The sequence below is a fragment of the Genypterus blacodes genome, unplaced genomic scaffold (genome assembly GCF_046128005.1).
Source record: "Genypterus blacodes isolate CSIRO-AG114 ecotype Tasmania unplaced genomic scaffold, CSIRO-AGI_Gbla_v1 ptg000301l_1, whole genome shotgun sequence".
NCBI classification, from domain to species: Eukaryota; Metazoa; Chordata; class Actinopteri; order Ophidiiformes; family Ophidiidae; genus Genypterus; species Genypterus blacodes.
In genome coordinates, this window is record NW_027467092.1 from 52,501 (window position 1) to 80,000 (window position 27,500).

At 53.6% G+C, this 27,500-nt stretch overlaps 4 protein-coding genes across 9 annotated transcripts in view; 3 read left to right on the plus strand and 1 right to left on the minus strand.

The window, feature by feature from the left end:
* Positions 1-10,988, plus strand: part of mdn1 (midasin AAA ATPase 1) — a 38,150-nt gene extending 27,162 nt beyond the window's left edge. For 2 of the 6 annotated variants that reach the window (XM_076137231.1, XM_076137232.1), the window contains 32 exons: positions 64-173; positions 256-329; positions 428-611; positions 773-923; positions 998-1,144; positions 1,229-1,355; positions 1,481-1,586; positions 1,679-1,794; positions 1,879-2,274; positions 2,406-2,641; positions 2,923-3,036; positions 3,267-3,487; positions 3,583-3,744; positions 3,952-4,089; positions 4,175-4,310; positions 4,386-4,555; positions 4,673-4,807; positions 4,891-5,029; positions 5,126-5,430; positions 5,625-5,777; positions 5,887-5,988; positions 6,077-6,278; positions 6,373-6,540; positions 6,686-6,840; positions 7,692-7,781; positions 7,890-8,005; positions 8,366-8,540; positions 8,761-8,834; positions 8,929-9,043; positions 9,209-9,275; positions 9,526-9,668; positions 10,012-10,988. In XM_076137231.1, the coding sequence (XP_075993346.1) occupies positions 64-173; positions 256-329; positions 428-611; positions 773-923; positions 998-1,144; positions 1,229-1,355; positions 1,481-1,586; positions 1,679-1,794; positions 1,879-2,274; positions 2,406-2,641; positions 2,923-3,036; positions 3,267-3,487; positions 3,583-3,744; positions 3,952-4,089; positions 4,175-4,310; positions 4,386-4,555; positions 4,673-4,807; positions 4,891-5,029; positions 5,126-5,430; positions 5,625-5,777; positions 5,887-5,988; positions 6,077-6,278; positions 6,373-6,540; positions 6,686-6,840; positions 7,692-7,781; positions 7,890-8,005; positions 8,366-8,540; positions 8,761-8,834; positions 8,929-9,043; positions 9,209-9,275; positions 9,526-9,668; positions 10,012-10,197 (4,913 nt within the window). In that variant the 3' untranslated portion in view covers positions 10,198-10,988. Of the gene's footprint in view, positions 1-63; positions 174-255; positions 330-427; positions 612-772; positions 924-997; positions 1,145-1,228; positions 1,356-1,480; positions 1,587-1,678; positions 1,795-1,878; positions 2,275-2,405; positions 2,642-2,922; positions 3,048-3,266; positions 3,488-3,582; positions 3,745-3,951; positions 4,090-4,174; positions 4,311-4,385; positions 4,556-4,672; positions 4,808-4,890; positions 5,030-5,125; positions 5,431-5,621; positions 5,778-5,886; positions 5,989-6,076; positions 6,279-6,372; positions 6,541-6,685; positions 6,841-7,691; positions 7,782-7,889; positions 8,006-8,365; positions 8,541-8,760; positions 8,835-8,928; positions 9,044-9,208; positions 9,276-9,525; positions 9,669-10,011 lie in introns of all 6 variants that reach the window. The other 4 variants (XM_076137233.1, XM_076137236.1, XM_076137234.1 and 1 more) reach the window with 4 other exon arrangements.
* Positions 10,989-11,132: 144 nt separating this feature from the next.
* On the plus strand, positions 11,133-12,314 carry lyrm2 (LYR motif containing 2). Its single transcript, XM_076137241.1, has 4 exons — positions 11,133-11,578; positions 11,744-11,798; positions 11,898-12,038; positions 12,208-12,314. Exons 2-4 carry the CDS (start codon positions 11,754-11,756, stop codon positions 12,286-12,288), a joined length of 267 nt encoding a protein of 88 aa, XP_075993356.1. The 5' UTR covers positions 11,133-11,578; positions 11,744-11,753; the 3' UTR covers positions 12,289-12,314.
* Positions 12,315-12,887: 573 nt separating this feature from the next.
* Positions 12,888-24,932, minus strand: ankrd6b (ankyrin repeat domain 6b). Its single transcript, XM_076137239.1, has 16 exons — positions 24,764-24,932; positions 21,503-21,739; positions 21,172-21,270; positions 20,971-21,069; positions 20,759-20,857; positions 20,584-20,682; positions 20,313-20,411; positions 19,949-20,047; positions 19,734-19,811; positions 19,382-19,486; positions 19,134-19,250; positions 18,756-18,905; positions 17,681-17,833; positions 14,817-14,930; positions 14,290-14,587; positions 12,888-13,911 (listed from the first exon to the last, which is right to left on the minus strand). The coding sequence occupies exons 2-16, from the start codon at positions 21,626-21,628 to the stop codon at positions 13,364-13,366; spliced, it is 2,283 nt and encodes a 760-aa protein (XP_075993354.1). The 5' UTR covers positions 21,629-21,739; positions 24,764-24,932; the 3' UTR covers positions 12,888-13,363.
* A 2,109-nt stretch (positions 24,933-27,041) lies between these two features.
* The window catches only part of ube2j1 (ubiquitin-conjugating enzyme E2, J1), a 4,272-nt gene continuing 3,813 nt past the window's right edge, over positions 27,042-27,500 (plus strand). The window contains exon 1 of the mRNA XM_076137291.1: positions 27,042-27,331. Coding sequence (XP_075993406.1) covers positions 27,301-27,331 — 31 coding nt within the window. The 5' untranslated portion in view covers positions 27,042-27,300. The remainder of the gene's footprint in view (positions 27,332-27,500) is intronic.

A 27,500-nucleotide genomic window follows, 5' to 3' on the forward strand; every position in this document is an offset into this window, starting at 1 on the left:
CTCCTGATGTTGTGATTCTGTGTGGTCTGACCCTCGTCTGTTTCCATGGTGTCGTTCCTGCAGAGTCGCTGTCCAGTCTTCTGTGGAATCTGCACAAATACTACGCTCAGTTCTCTGAAGGCATCCAGACCAGGATGGATCAGCTCAGACGGCCCATCGAGAAGGAGCTGAAGGTGAGGGTTCACATCTGGTCCCTGAGGTCAGGTGTCGACTGGCCGGTGTCTCAGTAAACCTGACCTTTGCTCCCGTCTGTAGGACTTTGTGAAGATCTCCAGGTGGAACGATGTCAGCTTCTGGTCCATCAAACAGTCGGTGGAGAAAACACACAAGTAAGAGTTTGGTTTGTGCTGGAAGGTAGCGGTGCCTTGCTCAGAGGCAGGGGCAGAGCAGCTGCTCACTGATGCTAACACGCCGTCTTGTTTCTCAGGACTGTATTCAAGTTTGTGAGGAAGTTTGAGGAGGCGCTGAGCGGTCCCAGTGTCGCCGCCCTGGTGGAGCAGGGAAGCGACGCCAGCTTGGACAGTGTGGACGTGAACCCAGAGGACACGCCCATCCACCGGGTCCACAGGGCCCTGAAGAGCGCCCCCCCTGGGAAGGGCCGAGACTTACAGGTACCAGTCTGCACTCTGTAAAGATCTGAAACCTTCTTATCCATAATTATCAATTATTGGGAGCAAACTCAAACAGATCAGAGGTCAAAGGTTCTATTCAGGTTCTGATGCTCCAAACACTGAGGTGCAGGAATGTTCACATGCATTGAACCTCCACTCAGGTTCAGGATGCAGCACCAGAGGGCGCCAGCGAGCCTTCATCACTGCAGGCTCGTCTTCCTCTGCTCACCAGGAAGATGAAGAGACTGTGCGTCCAGCTGCTGAAGGAAAACCCGGTGCCGGAGCTGTCTGAGGATCTGGACGTCTTCACCGGTGAGAGCTAGGGTCCCTTTCATCACCTTCATCTCCAGAAGGTTCCAGACTGATGTGTCCCCTCCCCCCTCCAGGTGAGATCATCAGCAACCTGCGGGACCTGCAGAGTCTGGGCGTGGACGCGTCGGCGGAGAAAGAGAAGCAGAAGTCGGAGGTGAAGCACATCCTGCAGCAGAAGCAGAGAGCTCTGTCCGACCTGTTCAAGATGCTCGCCGACATCGGTGAGTCTGCGCTTTCAGCCGCTTAGCATTCGCAGCTTGGAGAAACTCCGCCCACATGGCCGTGTGTGTGTCTGTGCTCTTCAGGTCTGTCCTACCGCAAAGGCCTGGCCTGGAACCGCACGGCCCAGCCGGAGATGACCCTCTGTGTGCCCCCGGTAGAGCTGAGCGCCGCTCTGTCGTCCATCAGGAGCCCACAGGAGCCGGAGAACAGGTAACGCATCACGCAGACCAACATCTGGGCAGATGTGCTGCTTAGGATCAACCGGACACATTTGATTTGTGTTCAGTCAGCCGATGTTTGTTGTGTTCAGTCAGCTGATGTTTGTTGTGTTCCAGGTTGTTCAGTGAGTTGATGGCGTCCTGGGACGGATGTCAGAAGTATTTCTACCGCTCGTGGGCGAGGAGGACGGCCCTGCAGGGGGCGCTGCAGCATGCCGCCAAGGTCGGAACCCTGGTTACCATGGTAACCCTTGAGCGTGTGGAGTGGCGCGTGTGGCTGTGTGCTGAGTGTGTGTTGTGTTGTGTTGTGTGCAGGAGCTGGGTCTGGGGAACATGGAGCGCTGCAGAGGGTTCTCCTCTCATCTCTTCAAGCTGCTCCTCAGGCAGAGACGACGGCTGGCAAACATCACAGAACAGTGGATCCACCTGAGGTCAGAGGTCACAGCAGGGACCAGAGTGTCACACACACACACACACACACACACACTCTAATCTCTTGTGGTCTGGTTCCCCAGGAGACTGACGGGCAGCGTCCAGGCCCTCCAGAGCAGCAGTGAGGACCCGGGCTGCACGCTGCCCCCCCAGGCCTCCCTGCAGGACTGGCTCAGCGGGGGGCGGGCGCTGGCTGACCGCTGCGGCTCCCTGCTGCAGCAGCTGCTGTGGCTGCTGCAGTGCTGCCCTGAGGACCTGCAGCAGAAGGAGGAGTCGTGCGGCCGCTCGCAGCACGCCCTGAGGTGTCCGTCCCCTCTGGCCGCTCAGCAGCAGCCCCCCGGCTGTCGCATGCGGAGGGAAGACGAGGCCTGGACCCACCTGAACCTGCGCCTCACCGCCATGCTGACACAGATGCAGAGCCTGAAGGCTGAGCTGGACGCAGTAACGCAGCAGGGCTCCCAGGGGGCGCTGCACACACGGTAACACTTCATACCTCCACCAAGGACCAGCATGGCCTCCTGGGCAGGCACAGTGGTGATGACATCACTGTGATGACATCACCACTGTGCTGTGATCGGTCATCATCATCTCCTCCTTTTCTCTCCCTCAGGAAACATTACGTCACCTGTTGTTCAGTTTTCGACCAGCTGGGGGCGACGGTGGCCCAGTGGCCCAGCGTGGAGCAGCTCTTCAGCCCCGCCGTGTGTGTGGGCGGGGCCAAGAGCCTGCCGGCCGTCACTCAGAGCCTGCGGCAAGTCAGGGGAGACGTGGAGAAAAAAATCACCGAGTTCACCGCCTGGAAAACTCAGCAGATGTGCCTGGCTCAACAGCACGCAGGCAATACAGGTAACTACAGGTGCTACAGGTAGCTACAGGTAACTACAGGTAACTACAGGTGCTACAGGTAACTACAGGTGCTACAGGTAACTACAGGTGCTACAGGTAACTACAGGTGCTACAGGTAACTACAGGTGCTTCATCCTGGTACTTTGTGTTATTTATCTGGACTTTGATTCAGGATAAAGTGTTGATTATTTGTAGCGTAGCGCCTCCACCTGGCAGCCCTGAGGTACTGCAGATGAAGTGTATGTCTTCATGGTCCTCTTCTTCCTCTTTGTTCTCCTCAGACCAGAGACTCGGGTTCTGCTCCGAGTTCTCGTCTGAGCTGGACAGAACCGTGAGCTCGGTGCTCTGTGCCGTCCAGACACTGGTGAAGAGACGAGACAGAGACAAAGACAAAGGTGAGGACGGAGTCTGCTGTGTGTCCATGAGGGACAACACCTGAACCTCATCTTCATCATCTTCATCCATGTTTAGAAGCTTGGAGAAGCTTTAGAACAGAAATCTGTTCTAAAGCTGTGTGTGTGTCTGTGTGTGTGACTCTTCCTCTTCCTCGTCCTCTCCCAGTTTGGACGCAGTAACAGAGATCTGTGTCGTCTGAGTGTTGCTGCTTCACTGTGTTGTGTTTCAGAGAGCGGTGAGGAAGAGGAGGAGGAGGAGGAGAAGCAGGGTAAGGTGGATGAAGAGGCAGCAGAGGACCTGCTGAAGCCCGGTCACCTGTCCCGTCTCCTGGAGGAGGAGCTGGAGGAGCAGGTTGAGTCTCTGCGTGTCTCTGATGTGAGCGCGGGGCTTCAGAAGCTGCTGGGCCTCCTGAGCGACCACAGAGACGCCAGCCAGCCGCCACAGCTGCAGGTACCAGCCGCCACCGCCACGCCGCCGCCATGACCACCTCAAGACGGCACCGCCCTTCATCCTGTGTGTGTGTGTGTGTGTGTGTGTGTGAGCAGGAGCTGAGCCGGGCCTGCAGGATGCTGGGCCGTCTGGAGCCTCTGCTGCTGCTCTACGGCGAGCTGGTGCGGTATTACGTCTGCGTGTCCGTGTGCGTCCACCGGAGCACGGGGAAGCTCCTGTCCGTCCTCGCCAGCATCTTCACCCAGCTGGCTCAGAAGGTAACCATGGCAACCAGGCAGGAGGACTGCTGCAATCCTGCTCATAACAACAATAAAGTCATCAGAAGAAGAAGAAGAAGAAGTTACAACTGTTAACATAAAGACGTCAGATCCTAATACATGATGTCATAGCAGCTGATCATTAATGTGACTGATATCATAACTATGTGAGGGCGCCACCTTACAGCCGCTCCTCTTCCTCCTCAGGGCTTCTGCCTGCCTCAGGATTTGGCGGCGGGCGGCGATGAGGAAGGAGCCACAGAGTTTCACGACTACGAGGGCGGAGGCATCGGCGAGGGACAGGGCACCAAAGACGTCAGCGACAAGATCGAGAACGAGGATCAGGTGAAGGTCGATCTCACTGCGGTCCATCTGAGGAGCGACGGAGGAAGGACATCTTCCTCACATCTGGTCTGCTTCCTCTCTGCAGGTGGAGGACAGCTTCCAGGAGGGCCAGGACAAAGAGGAGGAGCAGGACAAAGGGGACATCAAGGCTGAGGACAACGCCGTGGAGATGTCTGAGGACTTTGATGGTCAAATGCACGATGGAGAAGAACAGGAAGCAGGTAATGTGTGAGGAAGAGGAGCTGTAGCTCAGCTGAAGCTTCGTCACAGGAGGTCACAGTGTTTCCTCTCTGCAGGTGAAGATGAGTCAGATAAAGAGGAGGAAGAGCAGCTGGACAAAAAGATGGGCGACCTGGGCGAAGGACAGACGGACACTCTGGATGAGAGACTGTGGGGGGACGATGAGGACGAAGACGACCAGGAGGGAAGCGACAAGGAGGAAGAGTCTGGCCAGGGCATGGATCAGGTATGTTCATGTTCCCTCTGTAGGAGAGGAGGAGGAGGAGGAGGCAGGTAGCTGGTGATCCAACAACAAGCCGCAGACAGGAAGCCGGGTGGGTCTAACTTCCTGTGTGTTCTGTAGGGAGACTCTGAACTCGTTGCCAAAGACGACAACCTGGACGCTGCAGATCCCAGTAAAGGAGACAAGAAGGACGGGGACACGGAGCAGCAGATGGACGAGGAGGAGAAGGAGAAGATCCATGAACAAGGGGACCAGGTCTTTGTCCTCCAGGCTCCTCAGACATGACGCCCTGGAGACACGTGTCCCCTTTCTGACCTCTGACCTCCTGCTGTTTACAGAGGGAGTTTGATGAGACGGAGGTGGACCCGTACCAGGGCCAGCAGGACCCCAGGCCTGAGCCCGAGGCCATGGACCTCCCTGAGGACCTGAACCTGGACCAGGACACTGAAGCTGGAGACGAGGGCGAAGAAGGAGACGGTGAGGACACAGAGGGGTTAAGACAGGAGGGGGGGAGGGGAGGGGCTGCTTCAGGTCACACTGAGGGTGAACAGCTGCTGTATGTTTACTCTTCAGAAGCTGAAAATCCTTTTGAGATCGAAGACAAACCCTCGAGTCTGGAGGAAGAGGAGAAGAAGGACGGAGAGGGAGAGGAGAGGCAGGAGGAAGGAGCAGAGGGGATGGAGGAGGAGGAGCCACAGGAACAACCAGGGGAGGAGAAGAACCAGGAGGCCCAGGCTGCAGAGGAGGAACAGGGAGGAACAGAGAAGACGGAGGAAGATAAGGAGCCTGCTGAGGAAGAGGAGGAGGAAGGACAAGGAGCAGGAAAAGAGGAAGAGCGGCTCGTTCCTGAGGACAAAGGACACAAACCAAAGGTGTGTGTGTGTGTGTGTGTGTGTGTGTGTGTGTGTGTGTGTGTGTGTGTGTGTGTGTGTGTGTGTGTGTGTGTGTGTGTGTGTGTGTGTGTGTGTGTGTGTGTGTGTGTGTGTGTGTGTGTGTGTGTGTGTGTGTGTGTGTGTGTGTGTGTGTGTTGTGACTCTGTTGTTGTCTTTGTGTTCCTGTGCTGAAACAGGAGGAGGAGGAAGGGCCAGCTGAGGATGAAGAGCAGCCAGAGTCTGCAGAGAGGAAGGAGCACGCCACAGATGCTCAGACCGGAGAGCAGAGCGTCCAGAGCGACACGGCTGTGGAGCTGGCAGGAGACGCATCAGAGAGAGAGCAAGCTAAGGAGGTGCTGCTTCATCTTCCTCCTCTTCCTCATTTAATCATGTAGGAGCTGGATCCATGTGTGGATCAGCGTGTAGCGTGTAGCGTGTTTGATGTCTCTGCTTGTCCTCCAGGAACACGGCAGTGGAGCAGCTGATGCCAGTCAGTCAGAAGGTCATGAGTCCAAGCTCACAGCCAGAGTGACCTCACAGAAGAAGACTCAGAGTCAGACTCAGGTAGGAGGTCTCAGACCGGAGCAGGTCCAGCCGGCCCCCCCTGACCCCTGACCCCTGACCCCCCGCTGATCAGGGCTTTACCTTCCAGAGCTTCAAGAGGAAACCCGGACGAGCCGACAACGAGCGTTCGACGGGCGACGACAACGAGCGCGTCAACAAGCGTCTGCGTACGGTGGAGAGCCAGAGGGAGGAAGAGGAGGAGGAGGGCAGGAGGAGCGACGCCCAGCAGGAGGCCGACCTGTACCAACACATGAAGCAGGGGGACGACGCGTACGACGCCCAGACCTACGGTCAGTAACCACGGCAACCACCTCAAACTGCTCCCACCTTACTGAACATGAGTGGGGGCGTGGCTTAGATCTGATCCCTCCTCTCTGTGTGTAGATGCTGCCAGTGCAGACCAGCAGAAACCAGCAGGACCTCAGCAGGACCAGGATGAGGAGAATGAGGATGTTGCTATGGAAACAGAAGAGCAGGAAGAGGAGCTTCAGGCTGCCGAGAGTCGAGAGCTGAAGCCCGAGCAGCTGGACTCCACTAAGACCTCACAGAAAGGTTCAGATCTCACTTTGTCCCAGTTTGACCTCCTGACCTCCTGATTGGTCCTCTTGTCTCTGAGCTGAGGCCAGGAAGTGTCGCTGTGTGTGAGTGTGTGGGTCCTGGTAGGTGTGTGCAGTCACACTTCCTGTTCCTGCTGCAGGTGTGGACGCTGGAGAGATGGAGGTGCAGGAGCAGGAGGAGGAAGAGGAGGACAGATGGAAGGAGAGACGACCTCACACCCAGGAGGAGCCAGCTGAGAGGAAGACTCAGTCCACAATACACACGCTGCCAGAGCTGCTGCTGGACACCATGAAGGTACACACACACGCACACACACACCCCTCACACACACCCCTCACACACAACCCTCACACACACCCCTCACACACAACCCTCACACACACCCCTCACACACACCCCTCACACACAACCCTCACACACACCCCTCACACACAACCCTCACACACACCCCTCACACACACCCCTCACACACAACCCTCACACACACCCCTCACACACAACCATCACACACAACCATCACACACAACCCTCACACACACCCCTCACACACAACCCTCACACACACCCCTCACACACACCCCTCACACACAACCCTCACACACACCCCTCACACACAACCCTCACACACACCCCTCACACACACCCCTCACACACACCCCTCACACACAACCATCACACACAACCATCACACACAACCCCTCACACGCAACCATCACACGCAACCCTCACACACAACCCTCACACACAACCCTCACACACAACCCTCACACACAACCCTCACACACAACCATTACACGCAACCATCACACGCAACCCTCACACACAACCCTCACACACAACCCTCACACACAACCCTCACACACAACCCTCACACACAACCATTACACGCAACCATCACACGCAACCCTCACACACAACCCTCACACACAACCCTCACACACAACCCTCACACACAACCCTCACACACAACCATTACACGCAACCATCACACGCAACCCTCACACACACAGCAACATGCACAGCCTGTCAGATCACATGTTTAAGGCTCTGAAGATCAAGCCATTACAAAGAACAAATTTAAGTTTGTGTGTGTGTGTGTGTGTGTGTGTGTGTGTGTGTGTGTGTGTGTGTGTGTGTGTGTGTAGGCCTCAGAGTCTGATCCAGAGCTGATGAGGAGGGACATGGAGCAGCAGCTGGAGTCTTGGTACAAACTTCCTGCAGGCACTCAGGAGGAGGTGAGGAGGATCAGCTGCTCAAACACACACACTGACAGAAAGCTGGTTTCTGATTGGTCCTCACCTTTAGCTCAGTGATGAATGAAGCGTGTGTCCCTGTTTGTCCAGGAGAGGGCAGCAGCCGCCATGTGGCAGCAGTACCAGGCGCTGACATCGCCTCTGTCCCAACAACTCTGTGAGCAACTACGCCTCATCCTGGAGCCCACGCAGGCCGCCAAGCTCAGGTGAGGGAGGGGGGAGAGGGGAAGGGAGAGGGAGGGAGGGAGAGGGAGGGAGAGAGAGGGAGGTTTCATCCTGGAGCCCACGCAGGCCGCCAAGCTCAGGTGAGGGAGGGGGGAGAGGGGGGAGGGGAGGAAGAGGAAGGGAGAGGGAGGGGAGGGAGTGAGAGAGAGGGAGGTTTCATCCTGGAGCCCACGCAGGCCACCAAGCTCAGGTGAGGGAGAGGGGGGAGGGGAGAGAGGGAGAGAGAGAGAGGGAGGTCTCATGCTGGGTACATCACCTGACTGATTTCTCACAGAATCATACCTCAGCTCTTCAGTCATGCTCCTCACACACACACACACACATGTTCTGCTGCTCCACAGAGGAGATTACCGCACAGGGAAGCGTCTGAACATGAGGAAGGTCATCCCCTACATCGCCAGTCAGTTCCGTAAAGATAAAATCTGGCTGCGAAGAACAAAACCCAGCAAGAGAGAATATCAGATCTGTCTGGCTGTGGACGACTCGTCCAGCATGGTGGACAACCACTCCAAACAGGTACACACACACACACACACACACACACACACAGAGTGTCTGCTCACTGCTTCATCCAGCCACAAGGTGGCGCTGTAGACTGTGAAATTAGTTTGTGTTCTTCATCCACTTAGTAGATGTGAAGATGTGATCAAGAACCCATCAAAGGGTTAAAAATGTCTGTGTGTGTGTGTGTGTGTGTGTGTGTGTGTGTGTGTGTGTGTGTGTGTGTGTGCTGCAGATGGCGTTTGAGTCTCTGTCTGTCATCATCAACGCCCTCATCCTGCTGGAGGTCGGTGAGGTTTCTGTCTGCAGGTAAGAGCAGAGGAGTGTGTGTGTGTGTGTGTGTCCCTGTGTGTGTGTGTGTGAGAGAAACAAATGTGTGTGTGACTCCTGCTTGTGTTGTCAGTTTCGGCGAGCAGGTGCAGCTGCTTCATCCGTTCCAGCAGCAGTTCAACGACGAGTCGGGCGCTCGAATCCTCCGACTGTGTCAGTTCAAGCAGAAGAAGACCAGGATCGCTCAGGTGTGTGTGTGTGTGTGTGTGTGTGTGTGTGTGTGTGTGTGTGTGTGTGTGTGTGTGTGTGTGTGTGTGTGTGTGTGTGTGTGTGTGTGTGTGTGTGTGTGTGTGTGTGTGTGTGTGTGTGTGTGTGTGTGTGTGTACTGACATTCTCCTCGTCTTCCTCTGTAGTTCTTGGAAACGTCGACTAAGATGTTTGCAGCAGCTCGTCAGCAGACCTCCTCCTCTCCTCACTCAGGTACCTGCTGCTCCTCTGCTCCTCTGCTCTGCTCCTCTGCTCTGCTCCTCTCTCAGCCCCTCACACATACATGAGAGACATGGAGGTGAAGTTATGGATCCATCTTCACTAACAGAGACCGACTGCACCTCTGTGATGCAGGAGAGATCAGAGGGTCAAGCTGTGGCTCTGGGACTGTTTGTGGACAGATGTTTGGTGCAGGTGTATCTACAGAGCCTGAGTGCTGATCTGTGTGTGTGTGTGTGTGCAGAGACGGCCCAGCTGCTGCTCGTGGTGTCTGATGGACGGGGCCTTTTCCTGGAGGGGAAGGAAAGAGTGACGGCTGCCGTCAGGGCGGCTCGTGGCGCCAACGTCTTTGTTATCTTTGTTGTGCTGGACAGCCCTCACTCACGGGTAAGAGGAGCTCCTCCTCCTCCTCCTCTGTCATAAGGAAGATCTGGTGCTCATGTGTTTGTTGGAAGTGTGCACAGGTCTGGAGGTTCATCAAGATCCTGTTTATAGTTCTTATTCCTTTAAAAAGTACCATGGTAACGTAGTCTCAGGCACAGGCCTGTCTGTGTCTCAGGCCTGTCTGTGTCTCAGGCCTATCTGTGTCTCAGGCCTGTCTGTGTCTCAGGCCTGTCTGTGTCTCAGGCCTGTCTGTGTCTCAGGCCTGTCTGTGTCTCAGGCCTGTCTGTGTCTCAGGCCTGTCTGTGTCTCAGGCCTGTCTGTGTCTAAGTGCTGTGATCTTCTGCAGGACTCCATCCTGGACATCAAGGTGCCCATCTTCAAAGGTCCCGGGGAGCTCCCAGAGATCCGCTCCTACATGGAGGAGTTCCCCTTCCCCTTCTACATCATCCTGCAGGACGTCAACGCGCTGCCAGAGACGCTGAGCGACGCGCTGACTCAGTGGTTTGAGCTCGTCACCGCCGCCGACCAGTAGAGCGACCAGTAGAGCGACCAGGAGACATTTTTACAGGAAAACGTTGACAGCAACCAACTGCACAAAGTCACTCTGCTGCTCGTCTTCACACAAAATAAGAAAAAGACTCAGACGGAGTTCTGCTGTACATGTGCCTTTATTTTCTTAAGTTCCTGTAATTTTAGTCGACTTTTAGTAGGATTTGATAGCAACCTCTGCTGTTTAGTCATCAGGGGAAGTCTCCTTTCTTTTGTAACCAGGATTGCTTTAACTTGCACGTCGGAGAATCATAGAAAGTCCAATGTGTGTGTGTGTGTGTGTGTGTGTGTGTGTGTGTGTGTGTGAAGGATCAGTCAATACCTCTGCGCCCGTGCAGGATGCCCCCGGGTCACATGGTGTGATGTGTAAGTGTTCTCCTCTTCCTCACAGGCTTCATCCTTCATCACTGTAGCATAGCAGTGTGACCCGTGCCTTGGATAGTAGGACTGAATCAGGACTCAGCTGGTAGGACTGAATCAGGACTCAGCTGTTGGCTGAATGCGGCTGGGCCTAAGTCAAGTCAGCTTTTTTGACTCTCACACTTTGAAGCACAACTACTTCAGATTCCTGTTTTGAAAAAGCAAACAAACCCAAACAACAGGAAGGATGTATGTGTGTGTGTGTGTGTGTGTCCATGTTTGCACCCTGGTGATCTGCTCATGTGTGAGGCGTTGATCATGTTACTGTGAGAGCTCATCTTCATATTTAAGCCGTTTCTTCATCTTTTAAACATCACATGACACACATGATCCACACAATAAACACTTTGCAACGTGTCACACTGGACTCTTCTTCTACAGCTCTCGGGTTGTTGTCGTCTCCACGAGGGGGCGACAAACGGCAGGATACACTCGTCCCTAATGCTCCTCCCCCTCAGCTGAGGACCAAACGGCACAAACTTGTGCACTTTTTTTTTTTTACCGCCAACAAGCTGTAATGTTCGTGTTTTAAACTGGAGCAGTATTAAGAATTCTTGTTGGCTGTTAGATTATAATTTCACAGTTATGAAGTTGGTATTTCCCACTTGCCGATGCCACTTGAATGCAGCATGTTGTAAGGTGATCTTTATATCGAAGTGAATCACGACACATGCGCACATCTCTTTCCGGTCTGTACGTAGTAAGTAGCTTTATGTGTTTGCTCGCTACATCTTAACGTGCTCCGTGCACACTGAGTGTTTGACGTTAGTGTGGACTTCATCGTCATCACGTCAGGAACCTCCCCAGCGGAACCAAAGTTCGGTCGTTGTTTCCGGTGTACCGCTTTGACCGTCGCACGCTGTGCGACACTTTGTTATTGATCAGATATCGTGAAAGCTTCAGATGGTGGAGTGAAGTTGGACGCCGCGCGCTGCTCTCACGCGGTGAGTGAATGCTGTTAGGAAGCGTAGCTGCCATGTTTGATCATGTTTATACAGGAAGTACGTCAAATATATAGTCTCTGTATTTATATTTCTAGTAAGCACTATTCCCAGGACATCTCTTCTTCTTCTGTGGTATTGTGGTTGAGTTCTTTTTCGTGTTCGCAGACACACAGTGATGTCAGTGTCCAGGTTACCGCCCACAGCTCTGAGTCTCAAACAGGTGTGTGTGGGGGGGTGTTTGGGGGTGTGGGTGTGTCGGTGTGTGTTTAACTGTGTGTACCTGTGTGTGTGTGTGTGTGTGTGTGTGTGTCTTCTCCAGTTCCTGCAGAGGCAGCATGTGTTGGGTCTTTACAGGAACATGCTGAGGACCATAAGGAAGGTTCCAGACCAGGCAGACAGGAAATACCTGAGTGACTGGGCCAGGGCCGAGTTCAAGAGGAACAAGTCCGCCACAGACCAGGTGAGGTACCAGACCAGACCAGACCGGACCGGACCAGTGTGACAGCTCACACACCTGATCCATTAGGAAAAACTCAATGAGGTGGAGTCGCTCCCTGAGGAGGCAGCAGGACTGAGCCTGAGCAGGACTGAGTGTGAGCAGGACTCACGCCTGTCTTTCTGTCCCACAGGACGCCGTCCGTATGATGATCACGCAGGCTAAGAACCACCTGGACGAGCTGCAGACGTCTCTGTCTCTGGCCAGCAGCTAGAGACGCTCAGGTTCTGGTCCTCTCATGTCTCTGAGCTGGGGACACCTGGGGAGACCTGATGATCCTCTGCGTCTCTCTGAGGGGATCAGCTCTCCTCTGCTGCAGGAGACGGCTGAGCCTGAGGGACAGTCTGCAGACAGTTTGGACTTTGAAGTGGCAGGAGAGCTCAGGACTGAGTGATACATGAAGACTGTGATGTCCTCCAGTGAAGAAGCCCCTTCATCATTCACCTCTGCAGGTTTGACTGATGTGGAGCTACAGACTCTTCATCACTTCCCCCCCGCTCAGCTGCCTCACTTCCTGTTGATATGCGGCTTCACTTTGTCTTCACTTTGTCTTCACTTTGTCTTCACTTTGTCTCCTGAGTGTCACAACTTCTGATTCCCTTCATTTCAATTTATCAAAATAAATGTTCACTTCCAAATGTGAAAAGGTAGTGTGTGTGTGTGTGTGTGTGTGTGTGTGTGTGTGTGTGTGTGTGTGTGTGTGTGTGTGTGTGTGTGTGTGTGTGTGTGTGTGTGTGTGTGTGTGTGTGTGTGTGTGTGTGTGTGTGTGTGTGTGTGAGTGACCAGCAACACAAACTCCACTCCCACATGAACAGGTTTAAACACATGTAATGGCTCCATCACACTGAGTGATTGATGAGGCGTAACATGACGCACACACTGATTCATGCTGAAGGTCACATGTTCTGGCAACACAGGAGACGTCTTCTTCTTCCTTGGTGGTGTGTCTCTGTTGTGTCTTCCTGTCTTGGCTCTGTGCGGTCCGATCCGTGAGCCGGGCCGTAGCTTCATGGAGCCTCCAGCAGGGCAGACACCAAAGATGACAACACGCTATGTTTACATCTAACAAAGCTGATCTACCATCAACACCAGAGCTGTCAATCAAATACAGCAACGTGTGTGTGTGTGTGTGTGTGTGTGTGTGCCTAAGTCAAAAGGTTTCATGTGATTATTGGCAAATCATGTATAAAAAAAGAAGTTGGTGTAAAAGAGTAAAGTTCCAGTTTGCTCTAATCTCTAATCACAACGGTGCTGAGTTGTCGTGGCTCAGTGAGTCTGATGAAGCAGCGTCAGCAGTGGTCGGGCCTGGTGGTCCTCAGCATCTGCAGTTCGTCCTCCAGCAGAGCGATCCTCTCCACCAGCGCCTCCTTGTCCTCCCGCGCCCTCTGCTCGGCCTGCCAGCACGCCTCCTGCACCTTCCTCTCGTACCAACGCTCCATCTGCGTCGACACGGCCTCAAAGAAGAACTGCGTCACCTCCAGAGCGTCGCTCTGCTGAGCACAGGCCGGCTCGCCAGACGCCTCCACGGTTCTGACCCCTGTGACCCCTGTGACCCCTGTGGAGCCTGAGCTCTTGTTCCTGCCCTGGTGTTTCTTGCGGTGCTTCCCCCGCTCCCGGGCCCTCTGGTGGCTCTGGTCCCTCTCTCTGCTGCGGCGCTCTGTAGCAGGTGACAGGCTGCAGGCTCTGTGCCTCCTGACCCCGCTGACCTCACCCACTTCCTGTATCTTCCTCTGGGTGTCAGCAGAGGCTCGCTCCTTTGGCCTCACGACCCTGGGAGATGAGGCCGGGTGTTTGGCTGCTTGGGTCCTTGAGTTCTCTGTGGGAGGAGCCTCTGCAGCTGTGTGGGGGGGGGGGGGCAGACAGAGGAGCAACAGAAATGTGAATGGATTGATTTTGAAAGTTATTTCTGTAGACCTTCTTCTCTTCAGGTCTGTAGGTCTATAATGGATCCATGTTTTCTTCTCCAGCACGAAGATGGAACTTCTGCCCTCCACAATAAAAGCCCACTGATGAGTGAAGGCACCAGGAAGTTACTATTAGATCCATGACCGCATACAGAGGGTTAGGGTCAAAGGTCAGAGGTTAACATGTTAGTCTGTATGTGTTCATGAATCCATAAGGGTCCATTAGAGACCTACAGACCTGTGAGAGGAATGAAGATGATGAAGGAGATGAAGATCAGGACATTTAGAAACTAAGTGTTTGCTGTGCTCACCTAATGGCGTCTCCACATGAACCACAAAGTACTGGTTGGTGGAGCCTCCCTCCGCCCTGCTGACGTCCCCCTGGCTGGAGTCCAGGAGAACAGGGCCGCCCTGGAGCTCCGGACCCTGGGAGCCGCTCCCCTGGCCGGCGGAGGGCCCAGTTAAGTCTCCTCTGTCAGCTTCATCCAGGCCCTCGGCCGCTGAGGAGGACCGCCCCATCTTTGAGCTGCCGGACTGGCCTGTGAAGTGGGCCTCCATGTTCTGCAGCTTGGACAGACACCAACTCTTCAGCTCGCTCATGGCCGACGCCTGTTGGAGCCCACAAACCCCCAGAGCTTGAGTGACAGGAGGGTCACTGGTCTGCTGCCCAGACGGAGGTCCAGGACCCTCAGAGTCACGTTCACGCTCCTCACGCCTCAACTCAACTTCATTTCAACCTCATAGTTTCAGGGTTTTTACAAATGTATCCTCATAACATAACCACTCATTCCTGTAACTATGGAGACATGATGAAGATGAGGATGATGGTGAAGGTTACCTGTCTCCTCTCTGCTTCCTGTCGCTCCTGTGTGGCCGTCTGCTCCATCATGTGAAGACGCTCTGTCCTCTCTGCTGAAACTCTCTCCACTGTCATCTTATCAAGAGCCGCAATCTACAAAACCACAGATCACAATCAAACCAGGACCCCCGACGTCCAGACCCTCACCCAAACACCAGGAGAAGAAAAGGGAGAGAGAAGCTGCTTGAAGGTTTTTATTGAGTAGCTGATGCTCTGTGTGCTGAGTGTGAGTGCGGCGTGTCAAACTGTGAGCAGGATGTTGAGATGGGGTAGGAAAGCTCCATAATGTCCACTGAGATGCAGAAGAATGTTTGTAGCAGCATAATAAAGAAAGGCTGAGACGGGTTCAGCTGTCGTCTCAACTTGGTGACCACAATGCTGTCGAAAATGGGATCTTCAGTGAGGATGTGAGCCAGCACCGCCGTGGCCGAGTCGAACTCCCTGCACAGAGTCTTGAACAGAGCCTTGGAGATCTTGTTGACCGTCTTGTCCTTGTGCACGACCGAAACCACGCTGATGGTCTCTAACGCCTGTTGGGACAGACGACAGACCGTCTTGGTCACGAAGGCGGAGGTCAGTATGATGTACTTGATGTTGGCTACGGCCACGTGCATCAACAGACCCGTGAGCACCTTAGTGACCAGCCGACCGTAAGCTGGAGAGCGCCACGCGTTTGAGTCTCTGTGCGTCTCTGAGACGTTTCTGTGCCACGTCTCAGGCGTCTTTGAGTCCACGCGCCACGTCTCCGGCGTCTTTGAGTCCACGCGCGGAGCCGTCGGCTCGTCCTCCGTGAGCTCACACAGGTCAATGGCGTGGTCGTCGACCTCCGCCACGGGCGGTTGGGTCAGCCCGTGGGTCTCTGTCCCTCGGACGTCCATGGTGTTCAATACGCAGGACTCCAGCCTGGAGGCCATGGTCCTCATGAAGACCCTGACCAGCTGAGTGAAAAACTTCACCTCAAGAAACGACATGATGTGAAACCTGTCCACCGCGTCCAGGATGGGGACGTCAGGGTTCCTGATCACGGTCAGGGGGGACGGCTCTTGACCCAAGATGTGACCAAAGAGGGCGTCGCTGAGTCTTTGGCCCAAACCGATCCACCGAGTCCTCGACTCACCTTTCTGACCCTCGGCTGTCGGTCCGGCCTCCTCGGCCAACATCAGCTCCACCAGCTGGTCGGCGTACGTCCCGATGCCCGCGTGGCTCTGGGGATGACGGGACTGAACCATTATGAAGGTGGTTTTTCTGAGAGCCGGTTCCTCACAGGGAGTCGGTCGGTGCTTCTTCAGCTGTGCCAGCATGCGGGGGACGCACTCTCTGGCGTAACACCTGGTGAAGAGGGCCTTCAGCTTCTTCCTGTCGCCCTCCTTCAGCGACGGCACGGCCTGTTGGCGCTCACTTACGTTCGCGTTCTCAACAAACAACGTGGCCAAGTGGCGGAGCTCTGCGTTAAAGTCGGGCGAGGGCAGAGGATCCACGTCGTCCGGTTTGATGTCCTCAAGACTGATGTGACCGGCACACGTCTCCATGACTCTCAGCACACCCTGGACGGCTGTGGGGCCCGCCGGCGCTGACCCCTCCCGCTCCTGGGCCGACGCCTCCAGCGGTGACCCCGCCCGCTCCTGGGCCGACGCCTCCAGGGTTGACCCCGCCCGCTCCTGGGCCGACGCCTCCAGCGGTGACCCCGCCCGCTCCTGGGCCGACGCCTCCAGGGTTGACCCCGCCCGCTCCTGGGCCGACGCCTCCAGGGTTGACCCCGCCCGCTCCTGGGCCGACGCCTCCAGCGGTGACCCCGCCCGCTCCTGGGCCGACGCCTCCAGGGTTGACCCCGCCCGCTCCCGGGTGGACGCCTCTGACTCTGCTCTCTTGCAGCTGAAACAGGCCGGCAGGTGGCGGCGTTGAGCCTTCAGCTTTGTGAAGCAGCTGTTCACGAGGCGAGCGGCGTACGCCACCTGGTGCTGGAAGTCGTCCAGGGAGCTGCTCTGGATGAGCGCAGAGTAGCTCGGGGAGTCCCGGGACAGCCCGGTGTTCACAGTCTGCGCCGCCTCCTTGCTGATCAGCTCGGTCAGCTTCTCGCAGCTCTCCGTGTCTTCTACGTCGTCCAGGCGGAAAACTTGACAGAAAGCCTCAGAAATGGAGCTTCCCAGACTGATGTGGACGCTCTGCTCAGAAACGGACGCGGGCTTCCCCAGAGCGCGGACGCTCTGCTTAACGACGGGCCGGACGATGGAGTCGGACACGGCGAGGATCAGCTCCTTCACCAAGTCGGTCAGCAGAGTTAACGTGGTGCAGTCCATCTTACCGGCCTCCAGCTTCTCCACCTGCACTTGGCTGAAGAAAGACACGAAGGACTCCACGGCCGGGCACAGACGCTCTGCCCCGACGGGTGGAAGTCCACTGTTGCTCTGTTTTGCAGCCATAAATCAATGTGGTGGAACTTTGATCCTCCTCTGTTTATAAGCTCTCATGAGATGATGTCATTTCCATCTGTCCAACATGCAGATCCACGATGTCATGATGTGGCGCTGGTGTCACTCACCATCTCTTTGGTCTCAGCAGCATTCAGCTGGACAAAGTTCTTCTTCTGTGTTCATTGTGATAATCAAGACCACAGTGACTGAACCATCTGACTGAGGGACTGAACCATCTGACTGAGGGACTGAACCATCTTGCTGACTGCTGGCCTTACTGTCGTAAACGTCACACTGTTGGTTTGTCTCACATCCTCGTTCTTCCTCCCCAGACATGTTCAGCAACAGAACAGAAGCTTGATGTCACATGACCTGTGATGAAGGTCACATGAAGACCTTCTGGCCTGAGACCAAGCGTTAAGGTTCACGTACCTGGTGTTTGTTCTTGCGGTCCAGCTGCCCCATCTTGCTGTTCATCAGGTCTTGGACCGTGTGGATCTCCGTCTTCATCTCCTCCTTCGTGGCCTCCAGCTGGTTCTCCAGTTTGCTGATGAGAGGTTCACAGCGACATCCGTCCAGAGGGGCCTGAAACATGACGCTCACCAGTGAGACAGAGCGGTGGCTCAGCTGAAAGTGTGTGTGTGTGTGTGTGTGTGTGTGTGTGCATTCTGTAGCTTGGGTCAGGGTGACTGTGGGAGGAGGGGCTTCATTTAAACAGCACGAGAGCTTTTGTTCTCTGACAGCTTTATCATAATTCTCCCACGCTTTGTGATCAACTGCTGTACAACTGCTAACTCTAACACCATAGTAACCACCCCATGCATGCACCATAGTAACCACCCCATGCACCATAGTAACCACCCCATGCACCATAGTAACCACCCCATGCACCATAGCAACCACCCCATGCACCATAGTTACAGCCCCATGCACCATAGCAACCACCCCATGCAACATAGTAACATCCCATGCACCCTAGCAACCACTCCATGCACCATAGTAACATCCCATGCACCCTGGCAACCATCCCATGCACCATAGCAACCACCCCATGCACCATAGCAACCACCCCATGCACCATAGCAACCACCCCATGCACCATAGCAGCCATCCCAAGCACCATAGCAACCACCCCAAGCACCATAGCAACCACCCCATGCACCATAGCAACCATCCCATGCACCATAGCAACCACCCCATGCACCATAGTAACATCCCATGCACCCTGGCAACCATCCCATGCACCATAGCAACCACCCCATGCACCATAGCAACCACCCCATGCACCATAGCAGCCATCCCAAGCACCATAGCAACCACCCCATGCACCATAGCAACCATCCCATGCACCATAGCAACCACCCCATGCACCATAGCAACCATCCCATGCACCATAGCAACCACCCCATGCACCATAGCAGCCATCCCATGCACCATAGCAACCACCCCATGCACCATAGCAGCCATCCCATGCACCATAGCAGCCCCCTGGTGGCGCGTGTGAGACCTGCATGATCTTGCCGTCCTTGCCGCGGTACAGCGTGTAGAGCTGATAGGCTTTGTAGTTGTGCGGGGGGATGCAGGGACGGGGGGGACATCGTGGCACTTTCCTCCCACGCTTGGTCTCTCTGCACCGCAGGGGGTCGGACAGAGAAGCCTGGAGGAGCAGGAGCAGAGGTAGGGTTAGAGCTTTAGCTTCTACATAAGAGGCCACTTGTTGGGGGAAGAAGAGAACACAGAAGAAATGCTTCCACATGCGTCTGCATCAGTCTGGAGATGATGTTTGTTCTCACAGAGCGACACAGATGCTCCTTAAAGCCACACAGCCACACACAGCCACACACACACACGCACGTTTGAATGACAGCGTGGCACATGATGTCACCTTCTCTTTCTGCTTCCTGCTGGTTCCCCTCCTGCTGGCTGACATCACCACCTCCTCGGGTTTGCAGGCGGCTTGTTCACTGCTCTGGGTGTCGTCTGCAGCGGACGCAGCGCTGTCCTGCAGAGGAAGAGCAGAGGAAGAGCAGAGGAAGAGCAGATGAAGAGCAGATGAAGAGCAGAGGAGCCGGCGCTGGTTTCCAGGTTTCCCTGATCAGCTGGTCTGACAGCAGGTGGACATGCAGTCGTTACCTTACGGGGCAGCAGCTCGTCCCTGGGCACAGACTGAGCCCGACCCTCTGCCTTCAGCCTGTCCCTCCTCTTCCTCACAGTCCTGCCCCGCATGAAGCTCTGCACCTACACACACACACACACACACACACACACACACACACACACACACACACACACACACACACACACAGAAACTCAGTGATCAAACAGGAAAGGTTCAGACTGCAGCTTCTGGATCACTGAAGCAGCGTTATGTTTGTGTGTGTGCTCTTCTTCTCCAGCAGACCCGTTCAGGTTCTGGTTCCGGTTCTGGTGCTCAGTCGATGCTAAGGGGTCTCAGTGTGGCGCAAGTGTGTTTAGGTGTTTGTACCTGTGGAGCCTTGGTGAGCAGCAGAGCCACCTCAGGGTTGTTTTGATCTCTGGCCTGGTCCAGCGCCGTCTGACCTTCCTACACTCACACACACACACACACACACACACACACACACACACACACACACACACACACACAGGTGACTTCCTGTTGCAGCTCAATCAGTTTGTGTTGTGATGTTTCTGATGTTTGACACAGAAGCTGAGGCTCACGTTGTTGCAGATGCGGCTGTCTGTTCCTGCCTCCAGCAGCAGACGGACGCTCTTCTTATGATTCAGAGCAGCTGCCACATGGAGGGGCGTGTCCCCGGCCTGAGGGCGCGCACACACACAGACACAGACACACACACACACTGAGACACACTGTACTGCCAGTACACTTCTCAGTAATAAGGAAAGAGGAAGGCTCGGGCTTCAGTTTGTGAGAACATAGAAACATGACACGGCGTCACTGTCTGATCTCCCAAAGGGATCAACCAGTGACAGCTGAGCGGTGAGAACATCCAGACTGAGCCTGAGTGTGTTCCTCACCCAGCAGCACCCAGATGCTTCCTTCACCTCCTGCCTGTGAACTCACCAGGTTCTTCTCTGACACGGAGCAGAACGCTCCCAGCAGGATCCGGATCACAGCCAGGTGGTTATACCGGGCCGCCACGTGCAGACAGGAGTCTCCTGCCTGGAAGAAGATTCATCACAGAGCTTCAGCTTCATCACAGAGCCCCATCTTCATCACAGAGCTTCAGCTTCATCACAGAGCTTCAGCTTCAGGTCCCTTTGTGTCTCTGAGTATTGAATGAGGTTGTGATGTATTTGTAGAGTGTGTGTGGAGTGTGTGTGGAGGGACTGACGTGGTTCTTGCCGTCGGGTCTGGATCCTCCCAGCAGCAGAACCTTGGAGCTCTGAGTGTGTCCGTTCTGACAGGCCAGGTGCAGAGCCACGTTCCCCGCCTGCAGGAGGAGACCAGGTCAGAACACAGCTGTGCCTAACCCTGACCCTGACCCTGACCCCGGTGTGTGAGCTCACCTTGTTCTTGGCGTGAACGTTGGCTCCGGCCTTCACCAACAGTTTGACCTCCTGGCTGAAGCCGTGCCAGGACGCCTCGTGGAGCGCCGTGTTCCCATCCTGACACAATCAGAGACGGGACGCTGTCACATCATGTCTACGGACAAATGGATGCCTGCCAAAGAGGGAGGAGCTGGAAGGAGTTTGTGTGTGTGTGTGTGTGTATATCTGACCTTGTCCTGTCTGTCCAGAGCACAGCCTTCCTGGATGAGAGCTGCAGTGATGTCACCATTTCCCACCACAGCCGCCCGATGTAACGCCGTCTGCCCCCCCTGCAACACACACACACACACACACACACACACACACACACATTGACCTGTTGAGTTTGACAGCAGGGTCCAGTCAGATCTCTGAAGGAGCGTCAGACTCACATCGTCCTGGATGTCCAGGTCACAGCCGGCCTTCAGCAGCAGGCGGACGACCTCACTGTGACCTTTATAGGCAGACAGGTGCAGGGGGCTTCTGCCATACTGAGGGGACAAGACAGAACCATCCAGAACCAGAACCATCCACAGACAGAAACCAGGACAACGTGACACAATGCAGACCCATGAGTCTGGAGAAACATCTGGACATCTCTGTACCACACATACATGTACACATCTGTACCACACAGACATGTACACATCTGTACCACACATACATGAACACATCTGTGCCACACATACATGTACACATCTGTAGCATGGAGCGTCCCCTCACCTTTGTGACGGCGACCTTTGCCCCCTTGTTAATGAGCTGGACCACATTGTCTGCTTGGCCTTTGTGTGCAGCTATGAGGAGGCGCTCGGAGAGTGCGAGGACCTCAGCTGCATCCTGCTGGCTCATGAAGCGGAGAGAAGGACCCCACGCCTCCAGATGATGATCCTCTGTGCTGCTAACTCATGATGGACGAGGAGCTGCTCCTCCTGCTACACACTCCTCCACCTCCATCCTCCCCTGCAGGTAAGAGAGGAAACATGGATCCAGGACTTACAGGAAACAGGAAACCGGAAGGACTGACGCCGAGCACGCTGGCGTGTCAAGAGTGAGTCAATCAGCTGTGTCCAGGCTGTTGGTCCTGATCCACAGCACCGGGTCAGAACAGAACAAAGGCCCTGGGTTTGTTCAGCGTTAACGTGATAACAAGCCGAGAGTTTGATTGGTGGGAATATTGGTATGATTGATGAGTTTAGCTGCTGTAAGTTGGACGCTGTGAGGTTTCAGCTGAGCCTGTTTCAGCTGAGCCTGTTTCAGCTGAGCCTGTTTCAGCTGAGCCTGTTTCTGCTGAGCCTGTTTCAGCTGAGCCTGTTTCTGCTGAGCCTGTTTCAGCTGAGTTTCAGGTTTGACTGAAGTGGAAGCTTGGTGTTTGTCTTTAGGGGCCTTTTCACACAAACATGTACAGTACAGACGTGTAAACACTCAGAGAGGAGGAGGAGGAGGAGGAGGAGGAGGAGCTGAGCTGAGCTGCTGCAGACAAAACTCTTTGAAACATTCTGACAAATGAAAGATCCCAAGGATTCCAGATCTGCTCCGGCCTCCTGCTGCATTCAGGAATGATTCACTGCAGCTGAAAGGAGCTCAGCAGCGCCATGGCAACAAGAGCAGCAGGAGAAGAATTCAAAAGATTACAGCGGGGGGGGGGGGGGGGTTCTCCCTGACTGCATTCCAGTTGATTCTCCCGTTCAGTGGGACACACAAAGCGTCCTGGCTGCAGGACGCACGCAGCCATGGCAACCAGCCTTTTGTCCAAACTTTCAGGAACTTAAGAACAAAAAAAGGCCAAACGCTCAGTGTGTGTGTGTGTGTGTGTGTGTGTGTGTGGGGGGGGGCTTATAGACTTGTGTGTGTGTGTGAGGGGGGGGGGGGCTGATAGACTTGTGTGTGTGTGTGTGGGGGGGGGGCTGATAGACTTGTGTGTGTGTGTGTGGGGGGGGGGCTGATAGACTTGTGTGTGTGTGTGAGGGGGGGGGGGGCTGATAGACTTGTGTGTGTGTGTGTGGGGGGGGGGCTGATAGACTTGTGTGTGTGTGTGTGTGGGGGGGGGCTGATGGCCTCATGGACTTGTTCCCTGTGTTCTCCTGGTTGTTTGTTTGTTGATATGAAGCCGTTTCCAGCTGAGGGCTCTGGGCTCAGGGCTCTGTGGTGATGTCATCACCTCATTGCTCCCTGGAGGTCCGGCTCAGGTCATCAGTCTGATCTGACCTCTCAGGAATGCCCCTAAAGGTCACAGTGGTTTAGGGCTTCAGGGTCAGCAGGTCATCAGCTGGACGCAGTGAGACTTAACTGCAGCGTTTAAGAAGCAGACTGTGTGTGTGTGTGTGTAAGTCAGGAATTTAACTTGAAAAGGAGGCAAATGTGATTGATGATGTCATGACTGTCCTCCCATTATGCTTTGGTGTGTTTGTGACGTGTGAGTGCACAAACATCACATCGACCAAACGCTCCGAGCTGCAACGTTCCCTCTTGTGTCATTCTGTCCTCTGATTGGACCACAGACAGACGCCTGCCTGGCTCTTAACTCCCATGATGCTCTGGGGCTTTGAACACAGAAATAGTTCCCCTCCTCCAGCTGAGGCTCCATCAAGCTCATATCTTATACATGAAGCTACATAAACAAATGTCTCATACTGGTAAGACTGCAGCTCCCAGCACGCCATTCTGACTCAAACCAGCTATTACATGAGATGCTGACTGCCTGAATGAGCTCAGTGTGGACAGGAAGCTCTACACAGTGACGTGATGTTACCAAAGCTCTGCTGCTCCTGGAGCTTCTGTCTCTGTGAGTGATGTCTCTCACACACACACACACACACACACACACACACACACAATCAGCCATCTGTCCTCCCTGAGACAAACCCGATTAAAGACGGACTTTGACCCACTAACTAATCTGCAGCTCTGTTTCAGTGCAGCAGTGACTGAAGACTTCACAGCAGGGCCGTGTGTGTGCTCCTCTGAGCTCTGATCTGCTGCTTGCTCTGACTTTGCTTTGGCACGTTTGTTCCAACAGTGAGCAACATTTTGTGTCCCTTCCTGTTTCCTGTTTGGCAGCTATGTGGACGGAGGAAAGCAAAGAGCCCAGGAGAGCAGAGACACAGATGTTAGCCCGAGCAGAAGCACACAACCATAACAACCATAAGGCCAACACACACACACGCACACACACACACACACACAGCCGCGTTCCAGCTGCAGGTAAACAACAAGACTCTGATTCAAACTCTGGCTGCATATTTCTTCTTCTACTGAGCTAAGTCTGCAGTCAGCATTGCATGGAATGCATACAATTATCACCTGTGTGTGTGTGTGTGTGCAGGTTGTTAAGCTGACAGCAACATCTAAACATGTAAACATCATTATGTGATGAGAAACTAACACAGATTTAGATCGTGGATAAAGTAGAAAAAGCTCCTTGTTCAGTTTAATGATGCTGAAGCTTCACAGTGACACAGGAGAAGGTTTCACTCTTCTGAATGTTTCACTCCTCTGGAGGTTTCACTCTTCTGAATGTTTCACTCTTCTAAATGTTTCACTCTTCTGGAGGTTTCACTCCTCTGGAGGTTTCACTCTTCTGAATGTTTCACTCTTCTAAATGTTTCACTCTTCTGGAGGTTTCACTCTTCTGACAGTATTGTGACTTGTAGAGGATCGATCCTTCACTCTTCTCCTCCAGATGTCCCATGTGAGCCCATAAAACAGGATCAGACAAAAGTCGAACCCTGCGGCGGTACACGAACCACAGGTTGAGAACCACTATAGTAAGTACGCTGTTGTTCAACGTTGAAGTCGCATAAGCGTGAAAGAAGCGCAGCGTGTGAAATAAAGTGTAAACATGTGTCCGTGTGCGTGTGCGTGTGTGTGTCTGTCGCTGCTGTAACCGTGAGAATGTTCCAGAGAATCTCAGCGATCTGCGCAACAACAATGCAAACTGTGAAAACTTCGCAAATAGCCCGAGCAAAGAAGAATAAAAAGACAAACCTGCGACAGAAACGTGTCCAAATGTCCTCAGCCCGCAGTGTCCACGGCCCGCGGTGTCCACACGTCCACAGCCACGGAGAGACACGGAGAGAAAACAAGCCGCGTCCCGCCGCCTCCCACTTACACGAGAGCACAGACAGGAGGAGACAGAGTGTCTCACTGCTGTCCACTCTGTCCTCTCAAGAGCTGCAGCGAGTAACACCGTCTGTCCGTCCACGCAGTGTCCCACACACTGTGGGACACTGTCTTATTGTCCAGATGTCTTATTCTGTATTCCTTTGTTTTATTGAACCAAACTGATGCAAAGAGACAAAAAAAAACTCAGCTCAACCACAATCAAGCTCCTGTCCCAATAATGTGCAAATACTGTCTCAGTGCTGCCAAACGTGCTTGGACTCACAGAGACCAGAGACTCTGTCAGGTGTGCTCCTCCATGCTGGCTCATTATTTTGCAGAACTTCAGAGCAATGACAGACAGACTGACTGACTTTAACCCTTCATGGTCAGGGACACAGAAGGTGGAGCAGCTGTGAGGCCTTCAGGTGTGGACACCACCTGTGTCTCCTGCAGCCCTGAGCCATGAGGAGGAGGAGGGCGTGGCTGCAGCGCTCCTCCTGTCTTTGTGCTCTTCTTCATCTGCTCTCATAAGACAAAAAGCTTTCATAAGAATGGAACTGGATACTGGAGAGGAGTGAAACCAGCAAATCAGACAAACTCAGTCCCTCTAAACGGAGCCGCCATTGTGTCAGCGTGAGTCAGAGGATGGAAGCCTCTGCAGCGACCTCAGGGCTGATCTGAGCCACACACACACACACACACACACACACACACACACACACACACACACACACACACACACACACACACACCACACAGGTGTGGATTTCAAGTGCAAAGAAAGGAGAGAATGAAGATAGGTGTGTGTGTGTGTGTGTGTGTGTGTGTGTGTGTGTGTGTGTGTGTGTGTGTGTGTGTAATGATGTAGTGATGTAAGTTCCAGCAGTCATTTTGTGATCATTCTTCTTCTTTACACTCAGAGCTGCTCTGATGAAGTCAGCACGTCTGTCTCAACTCACTGAGTGGGTTGTAAATGATATAATATTATATAATATATGTATTATTTGATATAATAATATTTTGTTTGTGAATTTTACCCCAAAATAGCTTTGGTGATTGATTTTAAAGTCTCAGATCAGTGCAGTTGAATCCCAGCTGATCCTCACTCTGCTCTAAAAGCTTCAGTGTGTGTAAACTCTGTCAGATCTGTGTTATAATGTTAAACCATGCTGAGCTTGTTCCTCAGAGAAACCTGATCTGTGTCCTCAGATGTGAAGCCTCCAGTGATGTCAGGTGATGTCACTTTTCTTGGCCACTCTGCTGGTTTGACCTTTGATGATGAACACAGATCTTTGTCACTAAAGTGAGCTGAACGTCTTCATTTCTCTCATCTCAAATGGCAGAAGAGAAATCTGACTCTGTGTCACCACAAAACCCTCTGAGCGCCAGAGGAGATGTTCTTCATCCCGTGTCAGCGGCAGAAAGAGTGACTGGTGAGACCCTCAGTCAGGCCCCTGGACCGGGGGCCCCAGTCAGACCCCCAGTCAGGCCCGGGTGTGAGGGCGGGGGCATCATCATCAAGTACTTAGATGAACCACGATAAAAGACTGACAGCTTCATTCCATACATTGAAGCAGACTTGAGACTCATTCTGGACTGAAGGCCTTCTTCTGCTTTGTAACCATATACCGCCACCGTGTGGTGGGATTGGTGAACAACATCACCACAACGTTTATTTTTTTCCCTCTTCATGATTTATTTTAGACAAATCACTTCAACGCAAAAAAACAAAACAATCTAAATGTGTTTATCTTGTATATGTGTTCTCTTTTATAATGCATGTTCAGAAAAGTCCAGATTAAATTGATTCCTTTCATATTTCATATTTAGTCTCTTGTGTCTTGGGACTCAAACAGGACAGAAATTAGGAAATTGCAGTAAAATGAAATCAGTTTTGATAATTTTCTATTTTATGATCATGTTTTTTGTGTCGTCTTCCATTAAACTTCGATGAACTGTGACCTTTACAAGCTGAATAAACAAACAAAGCCTTCTTGGCGGAGGTAAACACACATCCGGGTCTTTTACTCATACATTTTTCCACTCTGTTTGATATGTTGTTGACGTGTTTGGTTTCTATATTGAATCTAATTGATTTCTTTATATTTATTCGCCGGCAGAGAACAGGAAAACGTCCCGCCCCCTTCTTCCTGCGCTCACCTACTTCCTGTTTACGTTCCCACATGACGTCACGCAGATGAGCAGAACCCGGAGTTTCAGCAAACAAACTGACGCTAACCCGCGCGCCGTCTGACGCAAACCGCTCGCGCTGTTCGTCCATTAGCGCACCGCTCGTGCCTGCGCTCGTGTCTGCGCGAGGAGGAAGCTAGCTGGGCTAAGCTAACTGTGGCTGCTAGCGAGTGGACACCCGGAAGACAACTAAGCACAAAGAAACACGAAGAAACACAAAGTTCAGCCTCATGGAGAACAAATACAACTTGAAGAGCCCCGGTGAGCCGCGCACACACCGACGCCATGTTTATAATTAGGTTAATCGTGTTTTCAGCTACACCAAATGTAGCTGAAAGGGAGTTTACTTTGAGAGTGGAAGCACTTCAGACACGCACGCACACACACACACACACTGCGCCGTGAGAAGGAGCTTGAACACACACATCCG